The sequence below is a fragment of the Heptranchias perlo genome, chromosome 1, assembly GCF_035084215.1.
Source record: "Heptranchias perlo isolate sHepPer1 chromosome 1, sHepPer1.hap1, whole genome shotgun sequence".
NCBI classification, from domain to species: domain Eukaryota; kingdom Metazoa; phylum Chordata; class Chondrichthyes; order Hexanchiformes; family Hexanchidae; genus Heptranchias; species Heptranchias perlo.
In genome coordinates, this window is record NC_090325.1 from 102,863,625 (window position 1) to 102,890,369 (window position 26,745).

General features: G+C 42.1%; 1 protein-coding gene across 1 annotated transcript in view; it reads left to right on the forward strand.

Moving 5' to 3' along the window:
* The window catches only part of ccdc149a (coiled-coil domain containing 149a), a 133,142-nt gene extending 128,409 nt beyond the window's left edge, over window positions 1-4,733 (forward strand). Inside the window, exon 12 of the mRNA XM_068001584.1 lies at window positions 3,162-4,733. Coding sequence (XP_067857685.1) covers window positions 3,162-3,730 — 569 coding nt within the window. The 3' untranslated portion in view covers window positions 3,731-4,733. The remainder of the gene's footprint in view (window positions 1-3,161) is intronic.
* The last annotated feature ends 22,012 nt before the right edge of the window (window positions 4,734-26,745 follow it).

The following is a 26,745-nucleotide window of genomic DNA, read 5'->3' on the forward strand; positions in this document are numbered from 1 at the left end:
TAATATCCTCCCTCTATCGCAACTATATCCTCTTTTATAAATAAAGCTTTTTTTATGACTTTTTGAATTGTCCTATCCATTCAGAATCCCCTATACCCTTTGAACTGAACTTTAGGACGATCTTTTAGATCCCACCATTGTTTTTAAGATACATTATTACCCATAGCTGCAAATGCCATAATTCTAGCATTTACATAGAACCATTTTAAGGAATTCCTTGGATGACTCGTGGTTTTGTCTAATTAAATTGCCGTATTCCTTGTAATTAGAACTAAATAAGTTTTTAATAGTGCCATCCGTAGCACTTTGGTTTCCAGTCCAATAGGAACTGCATACAGAATTAGCTTTTTGCACCCTAATCCCAATTAGCTCAAATACCTCCTAATTGCTGTTTCCAAATTCAGTCCCCAACTGGTGTAGATGAACACATCCCTCCTGGAACAACACACTTCTCCAGCAAATGGCTTCTCGTTTTCCATGAAGACCAGTTTTTCCTTTGTACTCAGTGCTTCCAGCCAATTATTAAAACCAATGATCCTGCTGTTTCTGTCTGCACATATACAAAAAACTCATCAAAAAAACTCAGTTTTAAGGATTCTGAAAAAGGACTTGGAATTTGAAGTGCTTTGTCATTTTGGTTTCAGAAAATCAATTATATTATTCGAGAAATTTAAATACTGCATTGCTATTTTATCAGTTATTCAACATATTTTTGTGTATATTCCTATTTCATAATAAAATCAATTATTACATTTAGTCAGGACTAAATGGTCCATCTGCTTATTAGAGAAATCAGGAGTGTACAGTGGGCAACACATGCTATTTCCCTTGTATATTCCAGCAACGGATTATTAACCCCAATGACCTAGTGATCTGAAACAATCCCTTTTCCAACCTATGAGGAATTTTTAATGCTTGAAGCTAACTCTGCACATGAGGACATTTAAAAATTGTGGATCTGAAGATGAGAGGGAGTACAAAAACGTGGGAGAAGGGAGTGTGTGCCACTGTGAGATTGAGCCAATTGGTGGCAGCCCTGTGGCGAAGATCAAAAATTAGAATCAGAAGACACTGGCGGCACATTCGGGTAGAGAGTCAGGCTATGGAAGATGAAAGGGAACAGGGAATAAGCTTGAAACGCAGAGGGCAGTGAGACCAGGCCAATTTGGTAGCTCCCCATGGTGAAGATCCAAAAATCAGGAACAGAGGATCGCAGAGACACAACAGGGAGAAGAACAGGTCAGCAGTCGTGAATGGGGCAGGGAGGTGGGGGGAGAATATAATTTGGAGATGGGGTGATGAGAGGCACACCGGAGTCACAAGTGGGAGCCATGGCAAACCTGAAAGTGACTGGGGTGTGGGGGGAGCAGAGCTGGGCCTTGAACGGGAGCCTTACTACTTGGTTAAAAGAGGGAAGGTCATGGGAGAGGCATGGCAAGTTCCAACAGCAGGGCAGAATGCAGAGCAAGTTGGGCTTCCCAGCCATAGAAGAGTTCTGTAAAAACCAAAGGATAGGAAAATATGTACAATAAAAAGCAGAAAACACTCATTAAATAGCTGGAAATAAATTTGCTTCAAAGGGAAAAAAAATCAGTTCCAGAAAAACAATATTGCATTGGAACTGTGATAGAATTTCAGGTCTTTGCTCCACAGCGTCAGCTGGTGGCCAGTGCAGTGTTACAGGCTGCCACTTTAATGGGGAAATCAGGTGTCACCACATATGACAGGAGTGGATACAAATTAACATGAAAATCTCCATAAGGAATGTTGACAGGTGATATCTAGATGTCTGTCTTAATCTTGTAATTTACATTCCAGCAACTTTGTTTAAAAAAAAGCTAATTGACAGAACGTTAACAATTTTTGCTGTAAGTCTATTTTTTATGAGAAAAAATCCTCTAATATCTCGTTTTGCTTGAGGCTGGTTAATTTTGTGCTTCTCCAGTTTCTGATTACTGTTGTAAGTTAAGAAATCTGCTTATATCTGCATTATTTGTGCCAATCAGCATTTTAAAGAGCTGTACCAGCTCCACTGTCAAACTCTTATTTCCTCCATTGAAAACCAGTTCAATTCTGAGAGTTTTTTTTAGAAAGATGAATTTTATTGGTTGGCAAGCTGCATATTGTTGAATTGGGGGGGTGGGGTGGTAGAAGTGACAAAAAATGAGCTGCTGAATGGGACAGAAACTTAGAAAAAAACTAGCTAAAAGCAGTTTAAAAATGTTTAATTTTTTTTAAACATTGTGTATGCAAACTGCACGTTTCCCTGATGACTGCCTTTAACTTGGTGTAATGGTCCACATCTCCCTACAATTTAATAAGCTGACTTAATTTTGATTCCATAAGATTTTCCAATCAAAAGGATAATCTTTCAATACACAACATCTACACTTGAAAATATTAGGTTAACTTAAATCTTGTATATATGCATAGTGACCTTGAAATACAGCATGTAAATAAGGGTGGATGAACTACTGTGCACAGAATACACACCTATAGTGTAGAGTGGGATGATGGAGGCAATTGAAGTGAGGATTGTGATATTGATGGGTTGGGGAATAGAGAGGTACTTGAGGTCATCAAGGATAGGTATAATGAGTATGTGGGATAGAATATGGGTTGCAAAGTTTTAGATAAGTTGGAGTTTGTGAGCAGTGCCACAGAAGATCTGCATTTATATGGTGCTGCTCACAAAATATATTGCCCTTATTCTTCATCAATTTAGTGGTCTTTCAATTTTTTATCAGAAAGTTTAGAAACAGTATTATGCGATGAGGTAGGGCTTAAAAAAAGTGGATAGTTTTGATACATAGTGTTGAGTGCAACACAAAGCATTTGTTCTCATTAATTGTTTTGAGTTATTACTGTGAGTGTCTGTTATGCTCTGAAAATGGAGAATGTCCTTCATTTTAATTTTTTTCAGCTCTATTTTTATGCAACAGATGTTATATAGCTGATCCAGAAACAATAATGTAACTGTCATAATAACTGTCACTATCCTATTTGTCAATAGTTTTTATATATTATAAAGTGAATACAATGGCATTTTAACTTCAATGACAGAATGCTGACCTAATCCTTCTTTCCACTGTATGCGTAGATCCAACATTTAATATAACGCATCATTATATTGATTTTTTAAATATTTGGATAATCCTCAGATCAATTAAAAGATCAAGAAACTCCACCTCAACCAGCAGCACCAGAGTTGGCTGGTAAAGAAAAAAAATGCACAGGATCTGAAAAAATGCAAGTGGAACAAAAGGATGTTTGTGGAAGTCCAGTATTTTTGCCTTTGGAAACGAACTCCCAGTCAATGGATATTTATCCATCAATGTTCCAACCCGACTCGGGGAATGAAATAGCAAAAATGACTGAGAAGTTAATTACTGCTGAGTTAAGCAATGGCTGTAACAAAACAAGTGTTTCTGAAGGGCAGTGCGTAGTAACATCTCAGAGTCATGATCCTATTTCATCTGTATATGAATCCCCATTAGCCAGTCCAGAGGCAGCCAGCCAATCTGATTCTGAGAGTGACCAGTGGATTCGAAATAATGCACTTAATGAATCATCTGATACTCTGGAAAATAACATAAGTTGTGTGTCATCAAACACGACTTCCAAAGGAAATTCAGATTCTCAATTGCACAACCTGTTGACCGCTAATCTGTCAACATTTGAGGGTTCTACAGAAAGTACTGATGAAAATCATGGAGAAAATATAGCATAATTTGCTTTCTAACTTCATATTTTAGTTTATTTCTATAGTTTAAGGATTATTGGCCTTAATTTAAAATTATGATAAAGCTCTTAAACTTAATTTGAGATCAAGGAGAAAATGTAATTCTATTGAAAACAGTACATCAGCATTTTATCTGTCAGATGTGACATGGATGTTTCTGCATCTTATATTGTGAAGTGAATTCTATTAAAGACAGACTATTCCCAAATCTGTAAGAATAGAGTAGAATAAATAATTACATTAATTATTACCCATCGAAAAATGAAATAGGAATAGGTTATTCACCAAAGCCATTTTCTGTCTTTTTCCTCAGTGCACAATACTAAAGAATTTCAATTTAGAACACTTTTTTCACCATAGTAGTGGAGATATATTTTCCTCATTCTAAATTGCATGATTCAAGAGGAACCAATCGAAAAAGTCTTAAGTGGAATATGATATCCATACTACTGGGTTTCACAACATTTTTCCAACAAACAAGTGCTTTAATCTGGGAAACATGTCCCACTAGGAAACCTGAGTGCTATTGAGTCACAACAATTGCAGGGAGTAGGGGGAACTGTAATTTGAAAAGACAGGTTAATGGTTTGGGGGTGTACCCTTCCTCAGAACCATAAACACACAAAACATTAACCTTTTTTTCCTCTTTACAGATTTTGACTGACCTGTTGTGTATTTCCAACATTTTCTGTTCTTGATTCAGATTTCCAGCAATTTGCGGTCTTGTCTTCTTTTTAGAAATTGTAACTTCCTTATTATAAAATGCTGTCTTGCAAGTGGAACTCCTTGACATCAAAGTAAAATGTGCCAAAGGAGCAAGACACAGGATTGACGTGGTGACTTCATTAAATAGGATAGAGTTGTTCTTGGAATAAAGCAAGAAAACTGTTTCTAAAAAGTTTTCTATTTACCAACAGTGATGTGTCATCATTATTATTGCATTTTGACATGCAACAGCCCCCAAATCCCAAAGCAAACATAAAATTGTAATATTCATGAGTTGAAAACATGAGATTTATACACTACTTTGATTTTCTAATTTGAAAAAGTAGAGAAGTAGGAAGAGGAAATTACATTGTCAACATTGTAGATTTTCCATATTTCATTAATAACTCCAGACTTATTACATCTGGAGGGTAAGTTCATTGTGTTAATATGAATAATGTATTTGTTTTAGTAATTATTTTTAGTAATTAGTATAGATTTTTTTGCCAGTGACAAGAACCATAGATGCTATGTGCTGAATTTTACAGGCTGCGTGCTTCTTGCTAGAAGCGAGAATATATTAATGAAATGTACTAATTAAATGAATTTAAATTGGGTTACTTACAAAATTATTTCAGTAGAAACCAAAAATCATAAGTTCTGAAATTTGGCACATATCTAATTGACAGGGCTTGGCCCGTTATTATTGTGGGGTGGGGAGGGGTGGAGGGGAGTGGGAGGTAGTAGTACTTTCCCTATTGATTCAGTACAGAGACTCCACCAGCGAGACTATCGCTTTTTTGCATTACACTTCTCCTTAGTTTATTTTATGTGGAGATCTGTTCTAATGGCTTTCTGAGAATTATCATACAGGTTCAAAATTTGTGAATGCTATATTAGTAATAATTACAGGGGTATCTGGATAGAATTGTCATGGCTTTGCACTATGTTAAGGACAACTATAATTAGGTAGAGGCATAGCATTAGTATTCCAAAGATTATTTTCTATGTGAGGGAGCTCTAAAATCACAGGTGTTTATCTTTTATTTTGGCTACAAACAGTTCCATTTCACACCTTATAGTTAAATCAAGACCAACTCTATACAAGGCCCAGGAATCGGTCACCTGGGGAGATCATGGAATGGAGGAACATAACAGTACCTTTTGATTAAATCGGAGGGGAAAAAATTGTCTACGTAAATGAGCAAACCCTCGTATTAGTTCATGTGTTATTTATAACTTTATTGGTGATGGAAATTAGGTTGGTCACAATATTTAATGTTTTCTTCTATTTGCTGTGTTATCGATGGCCTTCACACAGAGAAAACACTGTGCTATTATTTTACTTTGGCACTTGATTGATTGAAGTTTTATTGTAGGCTACATGCCATCATCAGATCCATGTCAAAAAGGATTTTTTTAAGTGATCTCACAAGGAATCGAGCTGGTTTTTCTTCTAAATATGCCCATCTCAAAATAAGGCTCATCTTCATGGAGAAAAATCAATTTTTAAGAGTCATTATTGTCACCTTGGTGTTCTTGAGTAGGTTTAGTTTTTTAAACTACCCAGAAGAGCCTGCCACATATTGGCAGCGGCCTCAAGATCTCGCTATTGTAGTGGAACTTTTAAAAATTCATTCTTTTTATTAAAATTAATAAATTAGAACAAGCAGGCTCTTTTGATGATGGGAATTGTTCATTCTGTTGTCACTTGTATCTTCATCTTTATCAATAAATGTACTGGACCACTTAAGAGCTTATTTACAGGCATTTGCAATGCTATTGTCTTTTCTGTTACGTTTATTAGTTTTATGTTTAGTTGTTCCTATGTGGCTTATATACATTTTATTTTATTCTTTTAGGACTTAGCAAGTCAAATATATTCACACTATGCAGGAGCCAGATTAGAAATGAAGAATTTTTAGGCCCAAAGCCTAAAACTTTTTTGTGTTTCATTTCTCCTTAATTTATTTTGTTTGAGTTGTGTTTTGATTGCTTTCCCAGAATTATCATCTGGCTGGAAGTTGGTGGATGCTGGTAATTACAGTGGTGCCTGGATAGAGTTGAGTCATTACTTTGTACTGCATTAATTATTTTTCTTCAAATTGAAAGACTGTAAAGGATTGCACTATTCCAAACATGTTTTTTTGACCATCCAGAACTGTTTCAGATGAGAAAAATGCATTTTAAACCACGTTGATGCTATCACCGTTGATGAAATTTGTGGAAATGCACCACTTGTTTCAGAGGAGGACATGCTTTGTAGAAGCCTTGAATAAATATTTGCAACTTGTTTGATCTGCAGGTTTATACCACATGCACAAGGATTTAGAGCAATGATTACATTAATTTTCTGTGCCATTGCTGCCACTATCTCCTAGTGTCCTAGGGTGTCCAATCACCCTACTGCTGAATCATTACTGATTCTTCCTGCTAATCTCCTTTTCTTTCCCCAGCTTGGTCCCCATTCACAATTTTCTTTTCTCCTCAAGGCAGTGATTTATTATGAAGTGTGATTCTAAGGCCACTGGCAGCCCTCTAATACCTTGCTAAGTGCCCATTCTTCATGTATTGGTGAGACCGCACCTGGAATACTGCATACAGTTTTGGTGTCCATACTTAAGAAAAGACATACTTGCTCTCGAGGCAGAACAAAGAAGGTTCACTCGGTTAATCCCTGGGATGAGGGGGCGGACATATGAGGAGAAGTTGAGTAGATTGGGACTCTATTCATTGGAGTTCAGAAGAATGAGAGGTGATCTTATTGAAACATATAAACGTACAATTTTGTCTTTTAAAAAGCATTTGGACAGTTACATGGGTAAGATGGGTATAGAGGGATATGGGCCAAGTGCAGGCAATTGGGACTAGCTTAGTGGTATAAACTGGGCGACATGGACATGTTGGGCCGAAGGGCCTGTTTCCATGTTGTAAACTTCTATGATTCTATGATTGTGAAGGGGCTTGATCGGGTGGATGCGGTAAGGATGTTCCCAAGGATGGGTGAAACTAGAACTAGGGAGCATAATCTTAGAATAAGGGGCTGCTCTTTCAAAACTGAGATGAGGAGAAACTTCTTCACTCAGAGGGTAGTAGGTCTGTGGAATTTGCTGCCCCAGGAAGCTGTGGAAGCTACATCATTGAATAAATTTAAAACAGAAATCGACAGTTTCCTAGAAGTAAAGGGAATTAGGGGTTACGGGGAGCGGGCAGGAAATTGGACATGAATTTAGATTTGAGGTTAGGATCAGATCAGCCATGATCTTATTGAATGGCGGAGCAGGCTCGAGGGGTCGATTGGCCTACTCCTGCTCCTATTTCTCATGTTCTTATGCCTAGTTATCCCAACCGGCATTAACACATTCATTTTAAATGGGTTTAAGCCAATGTTAGATAATGCCCATTGAAAGAACTAGGCTTGAGTGCCTGGACTATTCCAGCATAGAATGCACCACATCATGAACCCAACTATTTCCTCAGTGGATGTCCACTTAAGTATACTTTCCAGGAGGTGTCACTTGATGGCAGTCAGGTGGAACCCATGCTGACTTTTTCCCCTCCCAGCCCAGAGAAGCTAAGAATAATAGTAGTATCCTTACTGAGATCAGCTAAGTCAGCATAAATCAGCTGTTAACCCATTTGACTTTCCTAGTCTATATAGTTCAGCCCTACACCACATGGTGCATTTACATATTGAACTATCAGGGGAGCCACATTTGTGTGTCTTCCAGTCTGTTCCTTTCATTTTCACCACTGGCCAACATTTATCACTCAACCAGTATCACTAAAAAAAACAGATAACCTGGTCATTTATCTCATTGCCATTTGTGGGACCATGTGTGGAAATTTGCCTACATTACAACAGTGACTACTATTTTTTTTAAAGAATATTTAATTAGCTGTGAAGCACTTTGGGACTTGCTGAAGTTGTGAAAGGTGCTGTATAAATGCAAATTCTCTTGTCTATGTCTTTTTTCCTTTGTTCTTCCTGCCCAACCTGGTTTCACAATTCCCCAATGAGAACAATGTTGCATATGATGTTGGACTGAACTCCACTAAGATCAGGCGGAATGTAGTATTTGTGTTAACAGCAAGACCTGCATTTCCGCACAATGTAGGACATCATGAAAATCTTTAAAGTAACAAAAAAGAAACAATATGTTGAAAACATACAACTGGATGTGTGGTATGAGCAGTATGCACATTGAATAGTAGTAATGTAAGAAAATAAACCATTATGTCATGCCATGCCAAGAATAACATATTTTCTGTAAACCATTATTAACCATGTATCCTCATGTACATATATGGAAGAGTTCAAACTCTTGAATGTAAATAGTGTACTAGGAACTTTGTGGACTCCAATCTCAGGAATAGTTATTTCTAGTTCCACTTGCATCTATTTTAAGTAGAAAAATTTACAACAAATAAGGTGTAAAATCTGGTTTTCCCTAATGTATGTTTGCTTTGAATGTATTTGCTGTGATTTGTCTATTAATATTAAGTCTATAATTTTCTTTTATTCAGGAAACTGGATCAGTGACATGATCATTTCCAAAACTGTTGCCACTACTGTAGAGAATATGTTAATTGTCTTTCAGCTATGATGAGCTTGTGCAGAAAGCTTTATTTTTCTTAGTGGCTTCCATCTCTTAAGAACCAATAATCTGTGTATTTATTTTAGGTTGAATTGAATTACATGGGAGACATACCAAAATGTTGCACTACACGTGGTCTGTTTATATGTAGATGAATTTCTGTGTGTGTTTGAAATTACCAAATTCCCGTTGCAAATTGTACTGGGTTTCATTTGAGACAGGTTGACAAATGGCTTTGAGTTTTTCTTAATGGAATTTTGTTTTGTTTAAAGCTGCAGTATTTCTTTTCATGGGCTGACTAAGACTTGATTTTTGAAAATGATGTAATGTAAAATGACTAACCTCCCTACCTATTTCCCATACAAGAAATGCACCAAGGGAATGCTGTGGGTAGGTGGGCCAGATGGACCAAAGGTCTTCTCTCACCTGAAACTGTTACTATTGTTATCTAATCCTGGTCACAATCACTAGTGCAGCAATACCCTGACAATTTCTGTAATTCATTAAAATTCATTAAGCTGCAGTGAGGTTATCAGTCAATCATTTGGGATTCAATTTCCTCACTCTTTAGAATATAGCGTTGACGTTGTAATCCATGTGACATTCATTATGCTTTCAGATCAGCCCCTCTGGGTAAGTTTGACACTGTTTCCCTCACCTTCTCTGATGTTTGCAGTCACCTTTACCATTCTATTAGAGCACTCTTGGAGAAATTTTCCTGGGTCTTTGCCCATATTCACTGGAAGGAATTGGAGCAGAAGGAAAATTAGGCAGGTACCTTCACAGACGTACACTCCGATCCTCCCAGCTTCCCAATATTCGCTATGCCCAGGCCATCCTGCACACCTGGATGCAGACCCAGAAAAAACTCCCCTTTCAGCTTTATACAGCTGGTTTTCTGAGCTTATCCGCAACAGTTATGAAACCAAAATGGAACATTACGGTGGTACTGCCTGTAGGAACAGTTAAATTTGCTTTGTACTGAAATTTTAGGTAATGATTAATTAGTTCTATTCAGTTTCTTTTTTTGCTTACTGTTGAAATGGTTGTGGTCAATTTGATATCCAGCTGCAACAAAGTGCTGCTGCTTTCAGATTTTAGGTCACGTTTGTCAGAATTTCTTTAAATAGTAGATGTTGTGGCCAGCATTGTCTCCAGACAACCCCTAGTAGAATATTTAATGTAAAATAAGGCGGTTTGGTGGAAGACCCCAGCAATTTTTTTTTCTCACCAATTATCTCCGTTTCGCTCCTAAAAATATTGGGGTTGACTTTAACCCCCTCCCATTGGGCGGGAACGGTGCCTGGGAGGGGATAAAATCAAGTGAGTCGAATCACCAGCTGAGGTTGCTCTGTTCCCGCTCGGTGCCATTTCTCTTCACCGACTTGCAAGTTGCAGGCAGGTGGGGGCTTAATTGAATTGCAAAAGTCAAGGCCCAATGATGTCATCAGTGCTTCAACACTTTTTCTGTTGATCTCGGGGTGGGGGGGGGGGTGCCTACCTGGTGCCAAAGCCGCCAGGGAAATCTGGTGGGAGGCAGCAGGGTGACCAGAAGATACCAAGGTAAAGTTTTAGTATTTACTCAGGGAGGATTCCTTGAGTGCCAGGGTCCTTCCCTCTTCCCTCCCCTCGCTGGCATTTGTCTGGGAACCCCTTCCCCCAGCATTTGTCTGGGAACCCCTTCCCCCAGCATTTACCTTATGCCAAAGACTGTTCCCTTGGGTCCTTGGAGGCATCTGGCTCCTATCCCAATTCCCGCTCCCACACTGTCGACCTTGACATAATTCCTACCTGCTTCGGCAGGAGATAGAGTGAAAAATTTAAATTAGGCCCAGCCGTTAAAATCGGCCTTGCCTCATTTCCTTCCCAACTGCGCCACCTGATTCGGGTGCCCCACACACCGATTGTACTCCGAGTTAAAATCGAGCCCATTGCCTCTGCTGGGATACAGTTCCATTAGTATGATTGTCCTCTGGTATTTCAGCAAAATGGCCATTATTAATTTATGATGGACACTGAATATCAGTGGGCTACTCAACAATAGAGGACATCACACCCAAGATTGATCCTGTCATCATCCAATGTCCACACGGGCATTTTTACAACAGGATTTGAAGAATATAAAAAGAAAGAAAGAACTTGCATTTCTATAGCGCCTTTCACAACCTCAGCACGTCCTAAAGCGCTTTACAGCCAATGAAGTACTTTTGAAGTGTCGTCACTGTTGTAATGTAGGAAAAGTGACAGCCAATTTACGCACAGCATGGTCCCACAAAGAGCAATGAGATAATGACCAGATAATCTGTTATAGTGATGTTGGTTGAGGGATAAATGTTGGCCAGGACACCGGGGAGAACTACCCTGCTCTTCAAAACAGTGGTTGTGGGATCTTCTACATCCACCTCAGAAGGCAGATGGGTCCTTTTAATGTCTCATCCAACAGATGGCACCTCCATTAGTGCAGTGCTCCCTCAGTACTGCACTGGGAGTGTCAACCTAGATTACGAGAGCAGTTGACGTAGCCAGTTTCCCCCTCCCTAACCCAGGAGTGCTGAGGGCAATTCTAGGATTCCTATCACAGGTCCAGCTGAGATCAACAAACTCAGCGCAGATTGGATTGAATATGAGACCTTCCTGTTTAGCCATATAGAATAAAGGCACTGAGCCATTGGGGGAGTAATCTATATTGCATAAAAATAATTTAGATTTATGCCATTTAAAGTAGCACTGTGAACCTTGAATATGATGTCACAGATGGCTGCTTCCAAAACACTGTGACAATGATGTCTGTCTAATCTACACCTAATTGGAGGTCAGTGATACGTCATAGTAACAGTGTATGTCTGGCCACATCCCATGGCACTTAGTTGCTCCTGGGTAATAAGTTCAGATAACTAGTGTAATATTTCCCATGTCCCATTGATTGTAATGTATCCTTCCTGCATATCAGTGTAATCCACTCTTGTGGCAAATACTGTATGCACAAATATAATTTCCATTACAAAAGAATTCTCTAAACCAACAGTAACATTAAGGGATTTTTCATCCAAGAAATCAAAAGTTTACTTGTTAAAATGAAACCTATTCAAACAAATACTGCAGCTTTTAGTTACTATACTATTTTAAGTTTTTTCAGGTACTTTAAGGTAAATACAGATAAAAGGCTACAAAAAGCCAAATAAGACCAAAAAAAAGCTGTAAACCAAGAAGTAATTGTGTCAAAGTTGAAATGTTTTTGGTCAACTTCTGTCTCATGAACTGTCAATAAACTCAATCCATCTATGAATATTCACAACCATGCATCCTTTTACTTTGCAGGTACAGGTGAGGGGGAGTCTCAGTCCCTGTTGTTTTATCATTACAGCAGCCAAAGATTAATAGGTGCACACAGCAGACATGACCTGTTTATTAAAGGGTCTTTCTCCATCATTGTTAAGAGAGCAAAAACTCTTGAGGAAAGAAATCTGCATGACATGAAAATTACAGAAAAATATAGCTAGACTGTTTCTTTTTGAAAAGTTGCATTCATGCAAGAGTTTTTATTAAGAAAAATATAAACATAAGAAATAGAAGCAGGAGTAGGCCATATGGCCCCTGGAGCCTGCTCTGCCATTCAATAAGATCATGGCTGATCTTCAACCTCATCTCCACTTTCTGCCCAATCCCCATATCCCTTGATTCCCTTAGAGTCCAACACCTGACTCAAAGCAAGAGATTATGTGGTAGTAAACTGTGCAACCCAATTTATCAGCATTTAATGTAATGTCATAAGGGCTTTTTTGTACATTAGGGCTTCTTATGTAATAATGTTACAGTGAAAATCCTGTGAGTAATGTTAACATCTCTTAACAGGTAACTGCTAGTATCCAGTTATGGATACCTAATTGTATTATGTAGGGTGTTGAATTCCTTTGTAATTCATCATCTACAAACGTTTTGAATAACTTGCCCGATAGGGTAGTAAAGGCAAAAACATTAAGAACATTCAAAATACAGTTGGATGTCATTTGGCTCCTTGATTGGATTACCGTCCTGTAATCCATTGCCCCACAATGGTTTCTGTTATGCCTGGAGAATCTTGAACACAACAATTTATATTTCACCAGTTTTTCTTATTGACCAAGTTCAAAATCTAACCTTTGAGGTGGAATTTCTGTAAAATAACATACAGCTAATGCAGTATCTAATAAAGGATGATTCCTTGAGTAATGCTGCTTTCTAACACAACCAGGGGTGAAATTATTTTGGGCAGCAGTGAAAAAGTCAATGGAAAAGAAAATCGGGTGGAATATAAAACGGGCGGCCGATTCACTATCACCCGTTCTGCGTCACTGCCCAAGACGGATTTCACCCCCGAACAATTACACTGATGGTTTGCAGCTTCAAATGAATCCTAAATGAAATATGCAGACAGTTGTTTTTTCGAGAGACTGTTAGCAGTCTCAAATTAGATAATGTAACTTCTAGCGTATTTTCTATATGTTGCTCCGGGATTCAAAATACAACAGATAATTAGACTGAGGAAACATATTTTGCACTTAGACATAATATATAATTGATTCTGAGCTTCACATTTTAATCAATCAATAAGCTTTCATTCACAAACTAAATGATGCAGATGTTGGAAATATTGGCTTTTTGCTTTCTGGCTTTGTGATTCAAATCCAGCCCAGATTGATGGGATGAAAGTTTAATCATTTTGTTGCCTGCAAGGCCTGGTTGGCTAGTCCCAACCCAGTTCTTAATTGACATGTGTTCACAGCACTTATCTGCCTAACACTAAAGAGACCGTAGGATGGCTGGTGTGGGAAATGGAATTGTTATACTGAATGAGTACAGCATGTTTCTCTAATGTTAGATTTAAGGTACATTTTTGTGGCAATGTAGAGTGAGCTTTACAACTAATCTGTGCTAAGAGTGGTCTTGGAGTGGTTGGTACTGCTAACAAGTACAAATGTTTGAATAATGTTGTTTCCCAGTACAGATCTCTTTCACTTTGAGCAAAAATTCCTATTTTAAAAAGCAATTTTATCTCTACAAGAATGTGTAACTTCTGTGTGCTTGAGTATTCATGGAGTACTATAAACTAGTTTCAAAAGAATTCATAAAAAGGGAATGTTACTGAGACAACAATAATAGGAGCCATTCTTGTACATACCATCCAATCTTGTTACATTAAGGACTGTTAATAGATGGCAATCTTCAAATACTGGCTTGCGAATCCAATTGAAAGAAAGTAAGGCAAGTCACTTTGGCATAATTTTGAAGAGGTAGCATTAAATGGGAAATTTCATAGAACTAAAAAGTCAATTGGGGTGACATTGGACTTAAATGATGAAGAAAATTGGGTGTGGTGTAAAACAGGCTGCTGATTCGCTATGAGCCCATTTTGCAGTATTAGCGAAGACCAATTTCATCCCCAATATTATCTCTGCTTTGATTCCTGAAGATGACTAACTACCAGGAATATTTTTATTAAATTTTGCTTTTTAGTTTTGTGTGCTTTATTTCCTGCTAGATTACTTACAGCGGTGATAGACTCGTGTAACAGTAATTTCAAACTAATAAGTGTGTCAGAAAACAGTAAGGAAAAAAACTTGCTTACAAGCACTGCAAATTGGTTTGAACTATTACTTTGATCAAGTAATGCCTGACAAACTCTGATATACACACAGGAAAAACAATTTTAAAAATTGCCTGGCAACACTGCTGAATACACTCCACCTGTTCATGTGGGCTCTGAGCAGATACAGATTGGATCCGTAAACCCAGTCACACTCAACTTCTGTGACTACATTGTCCATTTTGACTGTGAAGCAAAAAAAAATGAAGGGAAGGCAAATGATATGTAACTTTTAAAAGACTCAATAAATAAATTACTGAAATTTAAATGAAAATAATACCAATAATTAACTTTTAATTCCAAATAATCTGTAACAAAATTGGATTAGCTAATTTTGTCAACACCGTCAACGCATGTGCCCATCAAGACCACCTTTCAGGGAGTAACTGATTGCTATCAATGTAAATCCTTTAAAAAAAAAGTCACTCTGTGAAGTACATCAGTTAATCACATTTGATGGTAAATGCATTATTTATCTTCAGTGAGTTGTAATGTAGGTCATTACAGCATTGATAAATGTGTCAGTTTCATATGTTGCATTAATTTTTTCATCAACTCAGCTTTTAAGCATGTTTATAATGCCATGCAATACCATTAGGCATTAAAGACAATTATTATCAAGGACAATGAGCAAAATCACATTGCACACTGGTATACATAATTGATAACTAATAAACTAGTTTCACATTTCATTAATCGAAAAGTTTTAAAATTCTATTTATTTTGTTTAATTTTTTCTCTTATAACTTCCATTCCCTTATTTCTAAACATAAGCCTTCCTCCAGTGGACAGACTCCATGAGCATGATAAGTAGAATGGTTTGGGTTGTGGGATAGTCTAGAATTGCTGTCTGTTTTGCTCTACACAGTTGTGTTTACTGCAGAGCAAAGTGACTCCCTTCAAGACTGAATTGAAAGTTTTAACATCTGATCCGAGTTCAAGTAACAGAAGGCCTGCTACTCCAATCCACGGCATGTAATAATTGGGCTGCATATATTTATTAAACTACTAGTCAATCTCTTGTAGCAGTGCACACAAGGAGTCAAGACCAACTTCAGCATTCAAGTCAAGCGGGTTAGAAGGCGGAGAGTTAGCTGAACCCATGGAAATCGGGGGAGGGAGATGGAGAGAGTGGAGGGGGAAGAGTGAGACAGGACAGAAGGAGGGGTTAGAGGAGAGGATGCAATAGAGGGCACTGAAGGGGTCCGTGGCACTGGGCCAGGACCCATTTCTTTACACTGTGGGGAAGTGGGAGATGGGGACAGGGTAAAGTAGAGGAGGGGAGTGCTGAAGTTGATGTAGAGAGGAAGAAAGAAGAGGGGGTAGAAGGTAGGGGGTGGCAACAGTGAATGGGTGAAATTAGGACAGGTATAATTTTCCTCTCGGCGAGGGGGTTGGTGTGGAGGGGCTTTGGAGCTGCATTGGGTCAGGGCCCAATTCCTTCTCTGTGATTGGGGGGAATGTTAGAGGGTAGAATTTTGGTTCTGGGTGGAATTGGCGCAAAAGTGGCAGACTACCAGCAAAAACATGCATAGAGCAAAATGCAAACTTTTAAGAAGCTCGCTTGAGTGGCCTGACCCCAGGACTCCCGACGGCCCATTTATGTGGATGAGTTGAGTACTGTGAGCAAGTCCTTGCCTGAATTCAGGAAATTCAACATGGGATACGGTTTCCATAATTATTTAAATGAGGACCTGCCTTAAGTGTAGCTTCCTTCCGACACCAAAAATGGTGCCACAAATTGCACCTTGGAAAATTCTACACAACGTGATTCAGACGTGCAACTTTGGATGCCCAATTTTCTGATCCACACCCGCTGCCAGCAAGGCTGCATGAGGCCAGCAGTGCCTTGGAAAATTGGGACTATGATATAGAAATTGCATACAATTGGAAAAAGCAGTGAAATTATAAAAGTACTGTGGTCCTGAAATTCTGGAGGGGTTCTGCCAGTCTCCCATGGAAGTTACAATGAGAGACTGCACAGAGAACACTGCAGAATTTCAGGGCCTGCATGTGTAGGTCTCTCTATGCATAACCACTGTTCATTGTGATTTGAAATTTTGGGCTCGATTTTACCGGCGGGTTTCCTGTGCGTTTCCAGCGGGGGGGCCCCGAAAATCCCGATATCCAGGCATGTGACCGGATCGCGCCACAATCCCGCCCACTTCCGGGTTCCCCGATGACGTGCGGGGGTGCGAGCGCAGCCCCCACTGGTGGGAATCCCGCAGGCAATTAAAGCCAGCGGGATGCCACTTGAGTGTATTTATTTTGCTTGTTCAGGTCATTAACTGACCTGATTAAGGGATTGTGTGTGATTTTGGAGAAACATGGGACTGTTTCACACACTGGGGGAAACAGTCCTAGTTGAACTGGACGTGTTGCAGCCGTCAGCCTGTGGCAGCTGCAAAGGTCCATTTGACAGGTGGGGGCGGGGGGAGAGCCTCAGCCATTGCAGGAGGCCGCTCTGTCACTTGGGACAAAGTGTGGCCTCCACCACCCCCCTCCTGACGGTCAAAGTCACCAACCTGCACACTCACCCCGGGGTCCGGAGACATGTGCCTACCTTGCGGACCCCCTCCGATGTACATATTGCGGATGGGGGCCACCGTAGCTGCAGTCATGACCCCCTCGGAGGGCGAACAGCATCACCAGCCTCGCCATCCACGCCGTCCACCTCTGACACGTGGAGCTCCACACAGAGTGCTGTGACACATCCACCTGTACAGCAGGAGGGAGGGCTACCGCAGAGAGAGGCGCGTCGCAGAGGGCACTACCCTCGCCACAGGGTCCACAGACCGAGACGCAGCTCCCCGGACCTCTCCGAGCAGCAGTGCACACGGAGGCGCAGATTCACTCGACATGTAGTCGTGGGCATCTGCAGCCTCTTTCATGCCGAGCTGCTCCTGGCTGGCCCCAGCACCATCTGCTTACCTGTCGCTGCCAAAGTCACCACTGCCCTCCAGAACTTCTCCTCCACATCCTTCCAGGGTGCAGCCGGGTACACCGCCGATGTCTCTCAGTCGTCTGCGCGGAAGAGCCCTGCAAATACACCTGCACCTACTCTGCAGTGACACAATGGGTGGCATCAGTGGTGGGTCCTCATAGTGATACCCAGGAGCGGGCATTATTGCACAAAACAGACAGGATTTGCAGAGACATGGCAGTGGTGGTGCCAATATAATGTGTGATGTGAGTTGTCCTGAAATTCAATATAGGTAACACCCATGACAAACCCTCAAACACCCTTGTGCATCCCCTTCATGCTCACAACACGTTTGCCTTACGCTGCCTACTGCACATATGTGATGCATGCCCTGTGGCTGCAGCACAGGTGGTGGCAGGTTGAGTGAGGCTAGCCGTGAGGGAGATGCACGAGAGGGTGCGTATGGGATAGAGCCATGAGATTATATAAGGATTGGGTTGCGTGTTAGTGGCGGGGTGAGTACTCGCGAGGTGAGTAGGTGCAGGTAAGATGAGGATGGGGTTTGAGTGGGTATGAGGGGTGATGTGACAGAGTGGTGTTGGCGGTGCCAAAGGAGATGTGGGGTGGGGGCAGTGTTGTGGCAGACGGAGTGTAGGGGAAAGACTACGTGTTCTCACTGTGGCTGACCTACTGCGGTCATTGGAGCGCCTCCTGCACTGTATGCAGGTGGGCGATATGTTGGTGGTGCAGGTGACCTCCTCTGCCACCTGGAGCCAGGCCTTCTAGGTGGCAGAGGCAGGCCGCTTTCTCCCGCCCGCCGGGAGGAAGATCTCTGTCCTCCCCCTCCTCCTCACCCCATCTGATGATACCTGGGGTGAGGCATCATTAAACTGGGAGCAGCCTTCCCCCTGGGCTGCTCCATGCTGTAATGTGTTCTATTGGTTGCAGCATCTGTCAGTGGAGGACTGCCCCTTTAACTAGAGAGCCTCCAGCTGACAGATCGTACTGCGCATGCGCAGCCCGCCCGACGTGCAGACCAGCAGCGCGGAGCCCGGAGGAGCAGGTAATTGGATCCCATTAGTGTGTTGCCTGCTACGATCGCGCGGGCAACCCACTAATTTCACCGAGCGTGTTGACCACGCTCCCGAAACCCAACCCGCCGGAAACCCGCAGGCCTGGTAAAATCGGGCCCTTTAAGTCTGCAAAAGTTAGTAACATCAGAACTATAGAAGTTTACAGTGCAGAAAGAGGCCATTTGGTCCATCGTGTTTCTGCTGGCTCTTCGCTAGTGCAATCCAAAATTCATTACATTGTCTTGATCTCTCCCAAGAGCCCTGTATCTTTCTCTGCTTCAAATTTTTATCTAATTTTCCCTTAAACAATGTAATAGTCTCTGCCTCAATCACTCCCTGTGGCAAAACATTCCATGCTCCAATAACCTGCTGCGTAAAGAAATTTCTCCTAATCTCTCTCCTCACTCTCAGTGATAATTTTTCTGTTGTATGTCATTACTTTAACTTACTTTATTTTAGTTATTCAATAACAAGAGCTGTTTAAAGTTGTTTACTTGGCATCTTAACTGAGACAGTTTGAGTTGGTAATAGGCAATTAATTGATTACAAAAGCATAATTAGCTGTTCTCTAATCACCTTCCCTCCCCCTCCCCCCCCCCCCCCCCCCCCGCCAATTGTGGCAGTTGGGTTAAGTTTTGTGCTTTATTACCTATACATTCCTTCCACTTCAATGCCACAGGATCAATTCAGGGCTGCTTCATCACCTTCCCTGTGGACAGGGCATTGCAGTTTTACAGTTTGATACAATTCTCGAAGGTCCTAGATTACACCACTATGTACCTGCTTTTTTATTTATTCGTTCATGGGATGTGGGCATCGCTGGCAAGGCCAGCATTTATTGCCCATCCTGAATTGCCCTTGAGAAGTTGGTGGTGAGCCGCCTTCTTGAACCGCTGCAGTCGTGTGGTGAAGGTTCTCCCACAGTGCTGTTAGGTAGGGAGTTCCAGGATTTTGACCCAGTGATGATTAAGGAACAGCGATAGAGGGGAATGTGCAGGTGGTGTTGTTCCCATGTGCCTGCTGCCCTTGACCTTCTAGGTGGTGGAGGTCGCGGGATTGGGAGGTGCTATTGAAGAAGCCTTGGAGAGTTGCTGCAGTGCATCCTGTAGATGGTACACACTGCAGCCACGGTGCGCCGGTGGTGAAGGGAGTGAATGTTTAGGGTGGTGGATGGGTTGCCAATCAAACAGGCTGCTTTGTCCTAGATGGTGTCGAGCACCTTGAGTGTTGTTGGAGCTATGCTCATCCAGGCAAGTGGAGAGTATTCCATCACACTCCTGACTTGTGTCTTGTAGATGGTGGAAAGGCTTTGGGGAGTCAGGAGGTGAGTCACTCGCCACAGAATACCCAGTCTCTGACCTGCTTTTGTAGCCATAGTATTTATGTGGCTGGTCCAGTTAAGTTTCTGGTCAATGGGGATCCCCAGGATGTTGATGGTGGTGGATTCGGCGATGGTTATGCCGTTGAATGTCAAGGGGAGGTGGCTACACTCTCTCTTGTTGGAGATGGTTATTGCCTGGCACTTGTCTGGCGCAAATGTTACGTGCCACTTCTCAGCCCAAGCCTGGATGTTGTCCAGGTCTTGTTGTATTCAGGCACGGACTGCTTCATTATCTGAGGGGTTGCGAATGGAACTGAACACTGTGCAATCATCAGCGAACATCCCCATTTCTGACCTTATGATGGAGGGAAGGTCATTGATGAAGCAGCTGAAGATGGTTGGGCCTAGGACACTGCCCTGAGGAACTCCTGCAGCAATGTCCTGGGGCTGAGATGACTGGCCTCCAACAACCACTACCATCTTCCTTTGTGCTAGGTATGACTCCAGCCACTGGAGAGTTTTCCCCTGATTCCCATTGACTTCAATTTTTCTAGGGCACCTTGGTGCCACACTCGGTCAAATGTTGCCTTGATGTCAAGGGTAGTCACTCTCACCTCACTTCTGGAATTCAGCTCTTTTGTCCATGTTTGGACCAAGGCTGTAATGAGGTCTGGAGAGGAGTGGTCCTGGCGGAAGCCAAACTGAGCATCAGTGAGCAGGTTATTGGTGAGTAAGTGCTGCTTGATAGCACTGTCGACGACACCTTCCATCACTTTGCTGATGATTGAGAGTAGACTGATGGGGCGGTAATTGGCTGGATTGGATTTGTCCTGCTTTTTGTGGTCAGGACATACCTGGGCAAATTTTCCACATTGTCGGGTAGATGCCAATGTTGTGGCTGTACTGGAAGTTTGGCTTGAGGCGTGATTAGCTCTGGAGCTCAAGTCTTCAGCACTACAGCCGGGATGTTGTCGGGGCCCATAGCCTTTGTTGTATCCAGTGCACTCAGCCATTTATTGATAACACATGGAGTGAATCGAATTGGCTGAAGACTGGCTTCTGTGATGGTGGGGATATTGGGAGGAGGCCGAGATGGATCATCCACTCGGCACTTCTGGCTGAAGATGGTTGCAAACGCTTCAGCCTTGTCTTTTGCGCTCCCATGCTGCACTCTGCCTCATTGAGGATGGGAATGTTTACAGAGCCTCCTCTTCCCATTTGTGGTTCAATTGTCCACCACCATTCACGACTGGATGTGATAGGATTGCAGAGCTTTGATCTGATCCGTTGGTTGTGGAATCGCTTAGCTCTGTCTATAGCATGTTGCTTCCACTGTTTAGCATGCATGTAGTCCTGTGTTGTAGCTTCACCAAGTTGGCACCTCATTTTTAGGTATGCCTGGTGCTGCTCCTGGCATGCTCTTCTACACTCCTCATTGAACCAGGGTTGATTCCCTGGCTTGTTGGTAATGGTAGAGTGAGGAATATGCTGGGCCATGAGGTTATAGATTGTGCTGGAATACAATTCTGCTGCTGCTGATGGCCCACAGTGCCTCACGGATGCCCAGTTTTGAGCTGCTAGATCTGTTCTGAATCTATCCCATTTAGCACGGTGGTAGTGCCACACAACACGTTGGATGGTGTCCTCAGTGTGAAGGCTGGACTTCATATCCACAAGGACTGTGCGGTGGTCACTCCTACCAATACTGTCATGGACAGATGCATCTGCGACGAGTAGATTGGTGATGACGAGGTCAAGTAGGTTTTTCCCTTGTGTTGGTTCACTCACCATCTGCTGCAGGCCCAGTCTGGCAGCAATGTCTTTCAGGACTCGGCCAGCTCGGTCTGTAGTGGTGCTACCAAGCCACTCTTGGTGATGGACATTGAAGTCCCTCACCCAGAGTACATTCTGTGCCCTTGCTACCCTCAGTGCTACCTCCAAGTGGTGCTCAACATGGAGGAGGACTGATTCATTCGCTGAGGGAGGGCAGTAGGTGGTAATCAGCAGGAGGTTTCCTTGCCCATGTTTGACCTGATGCCATGAGATTTCATGGGGCCCGGAGTCAATGTTGAGGACTCTCAGGGCCACTCCCTCCTGACTGTATACCACTGTACCACCACCTCTGGTGGGTCTGTCCTGCCGGTGGGACAGGACATACCCAGGGATAGCAATGGAAGAGTCTGGGACGTTGGCTGAAAGGTATGATTCTGTGAGTATGGCTATGTCAGGCTGTTGCTTGACTCGTCTGTGGGACAGCTCTCCCAATTTTGCCACAAGTCCCCAGATGTTAGTGAGGAGGCTTGATTTGCCTTTGATGTGTCCGGTGCCTTGTGGTCCTTTCGCTTTTATTCTTATTATGACTTTTTGTAGCAAGATTGTACAACTGAGTGGCTTGCTAGGCTATTTAAGGGGGCAATTAAGAATCAACCACATTGCTGTGGGTCTGGAGTCACATATAGGCCAGACTGGGTAAGGATGGCAAGTTTCCTTCCCTAAATTAGATTCGTGAACCAGATGGGTTTTTGCAACAATCTAGTAGTTTTATGACCACCATTACTGGTACTAGTTTTTTTTATTCCAGATTTTATTTAATTAATTAATTGAGTTTAAATTCCCCAGTTGCCGTGCCCGGATTTGAACTCATGACTCCAGACTATAAGTCCAGTAACTTAACCACTATGCTACCATACCCGTATTTTAAGGCAGTCCAATGTGCCAGAACTTTTTGACCCAGGAAGGCAATTTTGGAGGCTTCTGGAGAGAAAAAAGTTGCGCATGTACAAACCATAACGTGGCCAGTGTTAGCACTGATTACTCATTCCACTCCGCAGTAAAAATAAGGCAAATTTGAAAGACAGGGAATCTGATCATATTATAGAATTACTTTTACTGGAAGCAGTTCTGAAGTATAAATGGGATACAGACATGGATTGCTATCAAGATTAATTCATAGTGGGTTTCAACATCACTCGGAATACTTTAAAGCTGTGGGACAGGGCTACAGATGTTCATTTATTAGGAACAAGATTTATTTGTTCCATACTTGCTGTCTTGCACTCTGGATGTGTGACCCCCGCGCCCCCCTCCTCCTTCACCAGTTGTGTCAACCAAGATTTCAGCTGTAAAATACCTGCTCCCACAGGCACTGGTTTTAAATAAATGGGCCATGCCATTCAGCAAGAAATAGCTTGGGTAGACAGATAAACGTCTCCTGCCAGTAAGGCTTTATGCCCATTCAGCAATAAGTAGGCCTCAGAATGTTTTAGGATAAAATATTTCACCAGATCATAAAGTTTTCTTAAAATTTTAAACTGGTTTAAGTAATTAATTAGGTGAATGGTTATGCTACAATTGCTTCAAAAAAGGGATCAATGGTGGAAGTCACTACTCTTGTAAAGTGATTCTGCTGCTGCAAAAGCAATTTGTTAGGAGCAGTTGATTCTGGCAGATGTAGAAATACTTGGGAGTAATTCTTGTGGGATATAAATGTAAAAGTCACAAATTTCCCCTATCCTAATACACATTCCACGTTCAGCAATGATGGCTTGCTGTGCATCTGAGTTTCTGCAGTCAAGGAACAGAGTTATTTGGACACATCACTATGTCAGAAGAATTTTATAGGCAGGTGAAGTGACGCATGAAACTGCTGGTATTCAGTGGGGAGTTTTTGGATTGATAAGAGAATTTTGAAATGTAGTCACACAAACTCTTGTGTTTCTGACATAGACATGAAGATCAGGCTTAAGTGCTGGTAGCTCTCACTATGTTGCCTCTGTCAGAAGACTGATGTCGATAGTAGACTAATATATTATTGATTACAGAGCTTTAGGATTTGGGTCCCACCCGCCCCAAACACTTTTCATTCACATTCACCACAAAAGGCAGCTTCCATAAGCAGGCCCACATCTTCTACGCACAGAAACTTAATCTAATGTGTAAGGTGACCGAGATTAGTATGCCTCAGGGTTAATAATCTATGGCTTACATTGGAAATAGTAGGGAATGGGCACCGTACAGTCCTGATCTCATACAGGTGTAAAACTCTACACTAACAAACCATAGATTTCAGGCTAAAAGATAAAATTATATTCATCAGAAACAAGATAAATCGGGAGAATAATGCTCGCCTCTGTCCTCAACTCATTCACCCTCCCCGGATACAATCTTGGTACAGAGCCTTGTATTACTGCCGTCCTCACACCTGCACTGTTACTAAAACTTCTTCGCTTTACCTCTGGCCCTTGTGGTTAACATAAACGCTAGGGTATTCCATGGGTGCCGTTGGCCATGCCTTGCATCCGAGGGGAAGGCTGCTATCTCGGCAAATCCCAGACCCCTATCTTGCTGATATCCATGGGGAACTTGTAATTGTTATCTCTGGCAAACAGTGCATCCATTACCTGAGTGCTGCAGACATGGACTGCAGATCGGCTGATGTTCACAATGTCACCTGCTGCAGCCTGGAACCAACCTGTAGATGTTGAGGACAGTTGTCGGTTTTATTGCCAGAGGCAAGGCTGTGCAGCTGAGGCAATGCAGGAGTTGACTCATTTCTGAGACTGCCTCTCCAGAGAAGAGTAACCCTCCTTACGCATTGCTCCTCCAAAAGCTGCAGGTATGGCGTTCGGAAACTGAAGACTCTGGTGTTCTTCTACCTCCCCTCCATCTGCCTTGAGACCCTTCCTGCTGCTGTACCTCCTCCTCCTCATCCAGACACAACGGTAACTCAACCACTACTCCTGTGATGTCACCCGAATGCTGGCAGAAGCCCCTTCTCAATGTACTAGAGTGTAGAGGCAGTCCCAGCAATAGCACCATGTAGAAATCCCAAAAAAATACTTTTTAGTGAGTAAACAGCAAGCAAAATACTTTGCAATGATTTCCCTTACATCAGACGAGGGTCCCTTCAATTAGCGCTCAATTGATATGAGGCTCCTCCACTACTCGGCAAGCGTGCTGGACGTCTATTTTGAGGTGTATAACATAAAAGCCAAGAGGTAATGATGAGTTTATAAGTACTGTGTGCAGTATTGGCATTGTGAAGGATATTGAGGCGTTGGAGAAGTTACAGCACTGATTCACTAGGATGCTGCCTGGTACGAAGAAACTTAAATACGAAGACTTAAAAATTTAGTCCTTTTTGCATTAGAACAACGGATATTATGGGAGATGTGATAGAAGTGTTTAAAATTAGGAAAAGATGGGACAGGGTAGATAGAACCAGAAGTTGAGAGTTCGAGAATGAGGCGCCAATGTAGGTCAGCAAGTGCAGGGGTGATGGGTGAATGAGACTTGGTGCTAGTTACGATATGGGCTGCAGAGATTTAGATGAGCTCAAGTTTATGGAGGGTGGAAGGCAGGAGGCTGGCCAGGATAGCATTGGAATAGTCAAGTCTGGAGGTAACAAAAGTGTGGACGAGGATTTAAGCAGCTGATGGGCTGAAGCAGAGGCAGCAATGGGCGATATAACAGGGGTGGAAGTAGGAGGTCTTGGTGATGGAGAGGATATGGGGTCAGAAGCTCAGCTCAGGGTCAAATAAGACACAGAGGTGGGAAAACAGTCTGGTTCAACCTCAGACAGTAGACAGGGAGGGGAATGGAATGGCTAAAGAGCAGAGTTTGTGGCAAGGGCCCAAGACAATGGCTTCGGTCTTCCCAATATTTAATTTTAGAACATTTCTGCTCATCCAATGGATGATGGACAAGCATCATGACAAATCATAGGCAGTGGAGAGGTTGAGACAGGTGGTGGTGAGGTAGAGCTGGGTGTAGTCAGTGCACATGTGGAATCTGACATTGTGTTTTCAGAATTTGCCCAGGGGCAACATGTAGGAAATAGGAGGGGGCCATGGATAGATCCATGGGGGACTCCAAAGGTAACGATGTGTGAATGGGGAGAAGCCATTGCAGGAGATTCTCTGGCTACGACTGGATAGATAAGAATAGAACCAGGCGAGGGCAGTCCTACTCAGCTGGACAACGGAGGAGAGGCATGGAGGAGGATGTTATGGTCAACAGTGTCAAATGCTGCAGACAGGTCGAGAAGGATGAGGAGGGACAGGGCACCAGTCACAGAGGATATTTTTGACTTTGATAAGGGCCGTTTCAGTGCTGGGGCAGGGGTGGAAAACTGATTGGAGAGTTTCAAACATGGAGGTCCAGGAAAGATGGGCATGGATTTGGAAGTCAACAACATGTTCAACGACTTTGGAGAGGAAAGGGAGGTTGGTGATGGGGTGGTAGCTTGCAAGGACTGAGGGGTCAAGGGTAGGTTTTTTGAGTGGGGTGATGACGGCAGATTTGAAAGGGAAAGGAACAGTACCAGGGGAGAGGGAACAATTTACAATATGAGCTATCATGGGACCATTCACAACAAAAGCAAGTAGCACTCCATGGTACTGACTGGGCTACTGTCCAAAGATCTCCGTGTTCAAATTCAGTAGAGCACATTGGGTTCAGTGACACCAAAGAATCTTCTGGAATGACGATTATTGTGTCATTAAAGTTTTTTTTTAAAAAAAATTACAAATAATATGAAGGTTGTGGGCTCTAAGAGGTAATACTTACCCTTACAGGTAACTTATTCTTGAGCAAGTTATGTACTTTATACAGTACAGTTGGAATGCAATATTGTAATTATATTTAGCATTTAAATGAAAAACAGTTGTTGAGATGCTATTCACAGATATTAAGACATGGAAACAATTTTAAGCACCTTTATTATTTTTGAGAATCATGCAATTCAGGTTACAAGGTGAGA